Source organism: Vicia villosa, linkage group LG2 (assembly GCF_029867415.1).
Source record: "Vicia villosa cultivar HV-30 ecotype Madison, WI linkage group LG2, Vvil1.0, whole genome shotgun sequence".
In the NCBI taxonomy this organism is placed as follows: domain Eukaryota; kingdom Viridiplantae; phylum Streptophyta; class Magnoliopsida; order Fabales; family Fabaceae; genus Vicia; species Vicia villosa.
The window spans coordinates 54,944,477-54,955,880 of record NC_081181.1 but is presented as its reverse complement, the minus strand read 5'-3'; the positions used below and the strand labels follow the sequence as shown (position 1 = coordinate 54,955,880).

General features: G+C 35.3%; 1 protein-coding gene across 1 annotated transcript; it reads right to left on the bottom strand.

Moving 5' to 3' along the window:
• Positions 1 to 2,286: 2,286 nt before the first annotated feature.
• On the bottom strand, positions 2,287 to 3,258 carry LOC131649082 (uncharacterized). Its single transcript, XM_058918827.1, has 2 exons — positions 3,006 to 3,258; positions 2,287 to 2,864 (listed from the first exon to the last, which is right to left on the bottom strand). Exons 1-2 carry the CDS (start codon positions 3,256 to 3,258, stop codon positions 2,287 to 2,289), a joined length of 831 nt encoding a protein of 276 aa, XP_058774810.1.
• Positions 3,259 to 11,404: the final 8,146 nt, after the last annotated feature.

The following is an 11,404-nucleotide window of genomic DNA, read 5'->3' as shown; positions in this document are numbered from 1 at the left end:
TTTACAACTAAGACCTCAATAGGATAAGAATAAGGAATCACCAACAACTACCAAGGAATCAGTTATGGCTCAAATTTGAAGTACAAACTTAGAGATTGAATGAATACCTCTCCTGCTAGTTTTCAACTTAGACCTTAGTTGATGAACTCGTGCCCTCATATGAGAATGAAAGTGTTTATATACCTTATCCCGCACTTCATATGGTTGTTTACATGAAAACATGTGTGGCAACACGGTTTCAGAGATCGTTGATAGCAACGCGAGTAAACAATGCTTAATCTTTACCAATTTAATACTCATAATCTTTAGACCATTTGTGATGAAAAAGCTTATGAAGATCGAACCACATGTTGTGTCTTGCAGCTAATTTTCTTGATCTTCCATTGAAGCTTGATGAAGAAATCAACCTGCACAGATTCTTGAATAGAAAACGAAAGCTTCTATGAAGCTTCAACTTGCAAAGAGAAACAACGAAGAAAAATAAGAAATAGAAGCAGAAGTGGTCCCTTTTCAGCCTAATGATAACATAATTAATGAACTATGAAGCATAAGGAGAGAGATATCACAAGATTTTGTTGTGTTCATTCATTATTTTTAAAGGTTACTGGTTAGTAACACAAGCTAAGAGACAAAGTCGTTTTAAGTTTTTGAAGGTTTTGTGTAATTATGTCTTAGTTAAACTATGACAAAATAATTAAATGTCTTATTTAACCATTATTTAACAAAGAAAATATTTTATAAAGTTCTATTTAATTACGATTTAACCATGACAAATTTAGACCCATATACAATATTCCGTCTTGTACACCTTTAAAAACGGTCATGCTAACCGTTAATTATTCTAACTAACTCTTCTAACTACTTCTAACCTAAGTTCTTATAAAGTAGTTATACTCCAATACAACTTATAAGAGAGTCAACCTTAATTGAAAAGGCCACTTGTGTAACGGAAGGGACATAAGAATATAAAAATTCCTGATGTTAACACATAACTGAAACTCCACATCAACGAAGGATAAGAAAGAACAAGAATTTTCTTATAGTCGGTTTATGGAATGTCAATTTCTTCATGCATGATACAAAGCAAATATATTCTCACAATAAAGAAAAAGACTACTAGTAAGATATTTTTATTTGTAGCCTAAGAATTCTGACTATGCATCTTACTAATTTAGATGAATAATAAATAAATAAATAAAAAGTCACACACGTTCTTCTCTGACAAAATATTAACCAATCATTCATTGAGAATCTCTATCCTTGGGAAAACTCTAGTAATTTCCTACTTAACATGGTACACCATGATTGTTAAACTATAGTTTTCTTAAATTAATGTCAAATTAAGTTTTGCTTTGCACCTCTCTCTATCCTTTCATTTCAACATTCCATCTATCAAGATAAAGATTCAATAATTTACAATCTTAATTCATGAAAACCATAGTTATAGTGAGTGACATGTGACCACTTTTAAGGCCGGAATTGTCCTAATAAATTAGGTGGGCAAGGGTCAGTGTTGATAATGTGTATATTTAAAATTGAATTATATACTCTCTCCGTCTCATAATAAGTGTCTTATTTGAGTTCTACGCGATTTTTAAGAAAATAATTATATAAGTTAATTTTAATGATAAAATTAGTATCATTTACTAAAATACCCTTATTTATTATAGATAGTGGAGTAGTTGAAAAACGTGAAAGTTAATAAATAGGGGTATAATAGTGGGAAAAAAGTAATAGATGTTGTATTGGTATTCTAAATAGACATTTATTTTGAGACATATAAAAAGTACAAATGAGACATTTATTATGAAACGGATGGAGGAGTAATTATATAGAGCATTCAAAACCAATCCACAGTATTTTCACTGGTTTTCCATCTAGTTTTAATCACAACTATTAAAACCAATTCATCTAAATTTAATCATCTTTTAAATAGAATGCATCCCTTAGAGCATCTCCAATGGTGCAACCCATTATTTGGTTCTTTATGGGACCCATTAGTCCACATCATCTTGAAGCAACTCACTCCAATTTTCACTCCGATGTAATTTTAAAGAACTCATATTGGGTCCCACAATTTTACTTTGTATATTAATATTTTATTCATGCTAAATTTTATTTGATTTAAAATAATAATATAAATTTTAATTAATAAAATTAATAAAATTAAACATAAAATTTAAAATTATAATTAAAATTAATCTCAAGTGCATGACATATAATTAAAAACAATAAAAATATAATTAAAAACAATAAAAATAAATTACATAACAGAATTACTCAAATTTAATTTTCATCGTCCTCATGTCCAAAACGTTCCCAAATATGCTCGACTAGATCGCCTTGAAGTTGGCGATGAACTTGTTTTTCACGAAGATTTGCTCTTCTTTGTAGTCGTGTTGCAAGATTCGGATGAGGACCGTTAGAAGTTTCAGTCGTTGAGTTGTTGTTACCTACATTATCGTAAGAGTAATCAAAATCACCTTCATATGTATGTCGTTCGTCTTCGACAATCATGTTGTGCAATATGATGCAAGCATATATGGTATGCTTGAGGGTTTCCATGTGCCAAGCACGCGCTGGACCACGTATTATTGCAAAACGAGATTGAAGCACTCCAAATGCCCGTTCCACATCCTTTCTAGCTGATTCTTGGTGTTGTGCAAATAGTTTTCTCTTTTCTCCTTGCGGCATCGAAATGGTTTTGACAAATGTAGCCAACTCAGGATATATACCATCCGCTAAATAATACCCCATATTATATGGAGATCCATTGATTGTATATTGCACACTAGCAGCACGTCCTTCCAAAATATCATTAAACACATTGGATTGGTTTAACACATTAATGTCATTGTTCGAACCTACAATACCAAAAAATGCATGCCAAATCCACAGGTCTTGCGATGCCACTTCTTCAAGCATGATCGTGGGTTTACCATGATCACCTCGACAAAATTGTCCTTTTCATGCAACAGGAAAATTCTTCCATTCCCAATGCATACAATCAATGGAACCTAGCATGCTTGGAAATCCACGTGACTCCCCCATTTGTAAAATATGTTCAACATCATTGTTATTAGGCCTTCGCAAATACTCGGCCCCAAATACCTCATTCACGCCCATTACGAATCTCTCTAAGCACTCAATTGCAGTGCTTTCACCAATTCGAACATATTCGTCTACAATGTCAGCAGAAGATCCATATGCTAACATACGAATAGCAGAAGTGCATTTCTGCAATGGTGTAAGACCCATTTTACCAGTTGCATCGACCCTCATTTGAAAATACTCATCATAATTTCCAAGGGTTTCTATAATTCGAAGAAATAAATGCCTATGCATTCTAAACCTTCTACAAAATTGGGCATCTGTGTATACTGGATTTTCTGAGAAGTAGTCATTGACTAATCATATATGCCCTTCTTCGCGATTCCGATTTATCACTGATCTTCTTTTTTTCCTTGATGAACTTCCAGATTGGCATTCCTTCTCGAGCATTGACAACAATAGTTCTTCATCTGTGTTGTCCATAAGTTCTTATTCAATCACCTTTCAAAAAAGTTTGTTGAGGTTGTTTGAATTGTTTGAATCCATTGAAGTGAGGGAATAGTGATAGAAAAATGATAAAAGAATGAGAGAAGGATGCTAGGAAAATGATAGAAGAATGAGAGGGGGTGATAGAAAAGTGAGAAAAGAATGAAGGTATATATATATATATATATATATATATATATATATATATATATATATATATATATAAGGCTAGTTTGAATAATATTTAATTTGAATAACGGCTAGTTTGAATAACGGCTAGTTTGAATAATATTTAATTTGAATAACGGCTAGTTTGAATAACGGCTACTTTGAATAACGGCTAGTTTGAATAATATTTAATTTGAATAACGGCTAGTTTGAATAACGGCTACTTTGAATAATATTTAATTTGAATAACGGCTAGTTTGAGTAATATTTAATTTGAATAACGGCTAGTTTGAATAATATTTAATTTGAATAACGACTATTTTGAATAATATTTGAAACATAATAAATACTAGAATGTTGCATCTTATTACAATAATAGTTGTTGATACATAACAAGTACTACATAATATTTAAATATAATAAATACTAGAACACCGCGTATTATTACCATCCATATTTTTCTTTTAGGTTATTACAACGTTTTTCATGAAATTCACGCTCAGTATCATTCATCTTAGAAGTGTCTGACATTATGAATTGCATTGCTTCAAACTCCATCTTTTCCTAGACTAATTTGTTTTCTTCCTCCTTAAGCCGTGCTAGATTTTCCATTAAATCCATTCTTTTATTCATTGTATCAGAAATAACACTAGAAGGAGGTTCAGTTGCATTTGTATTTTCTTTTGCCTTACCTTTTCGTTTTGCCGCCTGTTGTCCCATTGGACGCTCCGTTGGAGATGATGAGTTAAACTCATAACTTGAAGGTGTCTCTAAGTTTGGTGATGCCGTGTATGCACCACTAGTAGAATTCTTTGTTCTCTTTGAAGAATTTTTGGTGCATGCTCCCATCCATTTAGGATCATCTTTTAAAAGCCTCCATGCATACTCAAGATTGAATGGTGCACCTTCATCTTGTTCAAAAAAAGCATGTGCATTGACTAAGATATCTTTCTCTGATGCCCCACTTTTTTTTCCATGAACAACTTGTTTGTAACACCCAACAAATTTTTGAACAAGGCCATTTATTCGATACCATCAAGATTTTAATTGGCCTTGTAGCTTTTCTCGTGACTGCCCACGATATTGGTTATAATTATCGGTGATTCTTAACCAAAAGCTATCGACTTTTTGATCAACTTCTACAATTGGACCTTTTGAAACATTGAGTCATGATTGCATAAGAAGTGTATCTTCTTCCCTTGTGAATACCTCTCGAGGTTTTTTTTTAACTGGACGCCTTTGTTCCTTATCAATTGTAATATTTTTAATACCAACTTGAGTTGAAAATTGTGGAACTTGACGTTCGGACATAAACTCATTTGGTGTTTCGGGTTCATGATGAGAAAAATTCATCCCATGAGTATTTATATGTGGTCTAAAATACATATTTGGGTTGTTTGGTGGCGAAAAAAATACGGTAGAGTTTGTTGGTGGTGGGGGAAATTGAGAATTTTGAGGATTATAATTTTGCTGATTTTGTATGAGATGGAACATAGATTGTTGAAAATTATATTGATTAGGGTCCATTTGACCTTAACAATAATAATTTGAACAAATAAGATGAAAAAATTGGTAAAATATATGATCAATTGAAGACTAATAGGATGATAAAATTGTGTGAGAGAAATAAATTTATGAGATACAACTTGAAAATATTGACTTCTATTTATAACCAAACAAAATTTAAAAAAAAAAAAAAGAAGAAGAAGAAGAGCCGTTGTACAACGGCTACATTTTTTATAATATTTTAATACAAAGGACCGTTGTATTGCACTTCAACTCCTGCATGTGTGGCGGACTGCATGCTTGGAAAAAATTGGACAGCTGGCGGACATAACCAAAACTTACATGCGTTGGAGATGGTCTTTAGATAAGATAACATCATTTCTTACAATTTAATAATAAAATTCTAAATTTAAATTATACAATAATATTACACACAAAAGAAACCAATTTTTTTAATCATATAATTAGAGAAGGTTTTCATATTTTCCTCTTTAAATTTCCAACACTAATTTCATAATTTTCAATATTATTTTTTCTTTTTCTTTATGAAATTTACTTTTATTGTCATATATATGTTAATCGGTGTTGCACCCCAAAATTTGCCATGCAATTTGAGCTATAAGTTATTAACGACGTTTATTTCGTCGTTCGAAAAGTGAAAAAATAACAATAAGGAGTTCTTGTGGTTTTAAAGAGATGCGATGTAAAGGATAGTTCAAGCGGCGGTAGTACGAGAAAATTCACAAATACCGTTTGAAAGGTGATATGAGATGAATTCCCACGAAGTACCGACTGTTTTGACGATATCTACAACTTTCGTGTTTGGCTCAGAAGCCGGTTCTTTGAGGAAGGTCGTCAAATTGGCAAATTACTTGAGATTTTGCAGTGAAAAATGATGCTGAATGTAGGGTTTCGTGCCTCAGAAAATTCATATCTCACAATCCGCTAGTCGGATTAGCTTGAAAATTTAACTGGAGCTCCGTGCCATCATTACCAAGATTTCATATGTTCGGACCGTTGGCTGATTATGCACCGAAAACTCCCATCATTTTAAGGATCGTCGCATTCTTTCGGTAAAAAATGTGTTTTCGGGTATGTCGCGCCGAGTTTGAAAATTCATAACTTCTTCGATTTTTATCGTATGAAGCCCATTCTGGCGGCATTTTCTCGGAGATTTCGTTAGCTTCGATTCTTCGTAACACATGCTTGTTCAGATTTCGAGCCGAAGATAGAGTTTTATCGAGTTCTTTGAGCGGTACTCACAAAATTCTGCACAGTCGCGCCAGTTGAGCCGACGTTTCTCGTCATTCAAACGCGTGTAATTTCTTCATCGCTTATCGGATCGAGACGATTCTCGCGGTGACGAGTCACAAATTTGGTCATCTTCACAGTGGCATTGGTTTTGTTCTGGAATTCAAAGTCGAACCTAGTTTCCTTAAAAACGATCCGAAATAAGACGCACCGAGGGCAATTTGGACGTTTCGCGTTGACAATATATAAACTTTTTGCTCTTCCCAAATCAAAGGGGGAACTCTCATAACTTCAACTTCACCCAAAAGATCAAAAACACTTTCTCTCAATTTTCTTGGATCAAAACCACAAAAACTCACAAAACCTTCATCAATCTTCATCAATTCAAGATCGAATCTCAAGAACAAATGAAGATCAAAGCAAGAATCAAGAGTTTCCTTCCTTGTTGATCATCAAAATCGGATCTCTTCTCTCTCTCCAAGGCTTGCGCCTCACTCTCTTCTTCTCACCTTTCGGATTTCGTTCGTGTTCGCGTCGCGTTCGAGTTCGTGTTCATCCGATCTCATTTCCTTCGTTTGATTTGGTAAATTCACTACAAACCTTGCTAGATAATTGATTTTGTTGCTTAATTTGACATTGATCATGATGATTTTTGATTGTGGATGATAGATCTATGATAATTGATGATGATAATTACTTGTTGATTGAATGATTTGTGTTGATCTTGATTATTTGATTGAATTCGAGATTTATCGGTGAAGTTCCATCAATGATACATGCATGTTGCTCATGATACAAGAAATTGCATGCTAAGTGTTCGATCATTTGAGTGTTTGAAGCATTTGTGCTTAATTTTGAGTTTTTTGCATGATACGTGTTTGTTGAAATGCTTAATCGAGATCTTTGAGTGAGAATTCATGAAGCCTTGTGGTTTTTGGAACCTTAATTGTTGCTACTTGTTGATAATGATCAAGTCCAGAATCGGTTGAAATCTCTTCGTCACTTGCACCATACTTGTTCATGTCTTGTAGCATGTCGCATGTCGACTCGTTGCTATTGTTTAATTTTGCTAAAGCATGAAATGTTTGTTAACAAGGTGTTTAAATTGTGCACTCATTGATATGTGAAGTCATGGTTAATCGTGAATGCTTGATCTTGCTTTCGATGCTCATACTTGCTAATTCATGCTCTTGGTGCGACACTGACACGTCGATTGTTGGCATATCTCTTGGTTTTTAATTTCGTGTTTGAGGTGAATCTATTTTGTTGCACAAAATGAAGGATTTTGGCCCTTAAATGCATGTTTTATCATTGCTCGCATGACGGTCGTTTGTGGTGGTTTGTATTCCGATTGCTCGGACGAGAATTTGGGTTTTTTGCTGTTTTTGCCTGTGTAGGTCGACCTATGGCCCTAGTAGGTCGACCTATTGCCTTCGTGTGACCCTCGGGTATGCGCACGCTGACCCTATAGGTCGACGCAAGCCCTGTTCAGGTCGACGCATGCTTTCTGCAAGTCGACGCATAGTTTCTTGTAGGTCGACGCATGCTTTCTGTAGGTCGACGCATAGCCTTCTTGCCTATCTCGGGTATGCGCACGCCGACCCAGTAGGTCGACGCACTGCCCTGTTCAGGTCGACGCATGCTGTCTGCAGATCGACGCATAACTGTGTTTTTGCTTGTTTTACTTCCTAACTTCAATCTTTCATATCTTTTGACTCGTAACTCCGATTTGCACGTTCTCTATATCGTTGGAAAGCTTGTGAAATGTGCTATCTCATGAGATGATTGATATTGATTGATTTTAGTTTATTCATGTTTGTTTTCCCTTTGACATTTGTTTTCCATTTCGTGTTTGTGTTAATCGTTCATTTTCTCTTAGCTTATAATGCAATAACGCAATTCTGATTGCGATGTTTGTTATCTCTAACTTGTGTGATAGTATGCAAGGCTTTTGGATAGTCACCGATCGGCGCTTATTACGTGAGTGTTCCGCTTTATCTGCGGGACACGATTTCCTTCACTCGCTTTGTGTTCTCATCTTGGAGACACGTTCATATTACTTTATATCTGCTTGTTTGGTTTGCTTGTTCCTCTTGCAGGTGTATTGTGATTATGCTCGACGCGCATTTCAACCTTTGTGTGCTTTCATGGCTAATCGGTGTGCTGACTATTTGCTTTGCTAGCTCGCTCGCGGGATCCTTAGTTTCCTTGCTTTCTTCGCCTTAGTTTACGGATCATCATCCGTTTGGTATTGATCCTGTTTCATTTTATTTTTCTCGCACTTTATCGCTTTCTCGCATCATCTTTTAACATGAGAAGTAGGACTTAGACATGCATCTGGCCAAGCCCTCGAAAGAAGCTCTGTTTTTGTTGGTGTGTTTATATTTGTGCTTTGCGGCAGGGAGTCACGGTGTAATAAGTCCTATATGGCACTCCGTTAAGTCCTCTTGGAAGGCACGCGGAAAGGGTTAGCAATCAACCCCCGCCCAGTCTCATCGAGTCCGTTCAGTATGCGCACGCTATGCATTGCTTGCTTCCAAACTAGCACAAGATCTTGTTATCGAGTATGTCAGGAAAAGGGTTCATGCAATCGGACCCCCGCATTTCCTATAGCTTGCGTTGCTCGACGTTGATGCTTGGTGTACGCACGCACTGTTTTCCTTTCTGATCCGTGACGGCCTGGTTGCTGAGAGGGATCCGCTCCTCTTGTCTATGGCCCGATCATTTTCGCGAGGTCTAATGCTTGGTTGACTTGGGTTGAGTTGCTCCCCTTGGCTATGGCGGGACCACTTTTCTACCATTCGGCCAGTGCCGTTGGTTTTGTTTGCTTTACGAGCGGAGCTCGTTTGTGTGATATTATTGTTTGCTTTCCCTTTTCTCCCCATAGGTTCATAGTTTAGTTTAGACTTGTACCCTTTGTATGATAATATTAGGTAGCAAGCTTTCCCCCCTTAGCTTAGGTCTTCCTCATGCATTCTTTAAAACACAAACCACACTCTTTGCCTTTCTTTTCTTAAGAGCTTGTTATTTCCGCTCCATTCCCAGCATAAGTCTCCAAAGGTCGGGCAGCGGAGTGTGAATGTAACTTGTTCACCTAAAAAACACAAAACAAACAGAAATTAGTTAGCCGAGCTACGGTAGCTCTGATTCTGCAAAACAAATACGTAGGCAGCGGAGTAGGGCCCGTGCGAGCACAATCCTTTCTTTTCCCTACATTCTGCATTCATTTTAGTCCAGATTAGCGTAGATTTGTTACACACCCATAGATTTAGACACTAGTGTGGATACCATCGAGTACGATGGGCGCGAGGGGTGCTAGCACCTTCCCCTCGCGTAACCGACTCCCTTACCTTTTTTCTCTGGTCGTGAGACCGTTGTTTTATTTTGTGGTTTGCTGGCATTCCCTTCCTTTTCAGGATAAATATGTTGGTGGCGACTCTGTTAATTTTCGCGGTAGCGACAACCAGCAATCTAATTAGATAAATTGTCGAGTAGTCTATCTATGAAAATTAACATAAACACAATAACAAATAATATGCACTAACTTAGAAGGATCTTTGAGGAGTAACAATAAATATATGACATTAATTATACCAATTGAAAATAAATAAGTAATATTAAATCTTTTAACATAAAAAATCCCTCAGAGTTGCAATGGTAAAAAGAAATAGTTTCACTATGATGTTACAAGAAAATAAAGTACAAAAATTTACAACTTGAGAATGAGAAGACAAAATTCTTTAAAGAAACTAGTACAATGCAAACGCAATATCTCCATCTCAAATCTTGTTCGACAATTTAAACTATGAAAGTGTAGCAATATGTCTCAAGATCCTCCTGTCTAAAAATTATCCTAATAAAACGATTAACAAAATCATAATTTTTATTCAACTGAAATTGACATGAGAAAAATGGGAATGAATTGTCTCACTCATTTTCTCACTAGAGGTTGATTTTCTCATTTCTATTTCTCTATTTCTAATCCTAGATTGATCATATCCACTTAATATTCATGAGACATAAAAGAACAAACATATTTAGATATTTTACCACATAGGAAGGGAGCTTGATACCTAACATATCTCTCCCTCACAAGTATGTGGAGGCAATCTCCAAACAAGTAATATCACAACAAGTTTCAAACATCCGTTTTAATAGTTCTTTAGTCTTCATATCAAAACCATTATCATTAGTGTGAACTTTAACTAATTCTAACAACTTAGAATCTAATACATCACATATACAATTATATCTCATTCCATTTTTTTGGGCTTACTATGAAAAGTCGGATTCTTACTAAGATGATTAACACTTAGAATATAAAATATAGCACATATTTGTCTTGAACAAAACCTTGATCAAGGAAGAATTTCTTCAACCACGTCAACTTTTTGCATGCTTCAATAATAACAATGAACTATGTCTTTGTAGTAGACAATGATACACACTTTTGCAACCTAGATTGTCAAGTCATAACTCCCCCTACAAATTTAATCATGTAATTTAAAGAATGTTAGAACAAGAAATGTTCTAATCAATATTCTTAGTTTTGATGATAACATTATATATGAATTTTATATAAGAGAATGTGGTACTCTAATTATTCACGTTTTCCTTTTTAGGAAAAGAATAAAAGAGTATGCACAAAATCAGCGCTCAGAATCTCTGACCTAGAAGATCTGGAGTGCTTCATCAGAACATGGTCTGGCAGACATCAGAAGATGGTTCTGCAGAATTCTGAACATGATCTGGAAAGCATCAGAAGATGGCAGTCAGAAGTAAAGCTCTGAAGATCTGATGGTATCACGCTCCAAGCACTTCTAAAGTCTAAAGACAGAAGTTGCGTCTGCACCAAAGCTGAAGACTCTGATATTCAAATGTTTATTCTACACAATCTAAGTCCAGAAGCAATTACAAGATGAAAAGGCTATAACGTCAAATC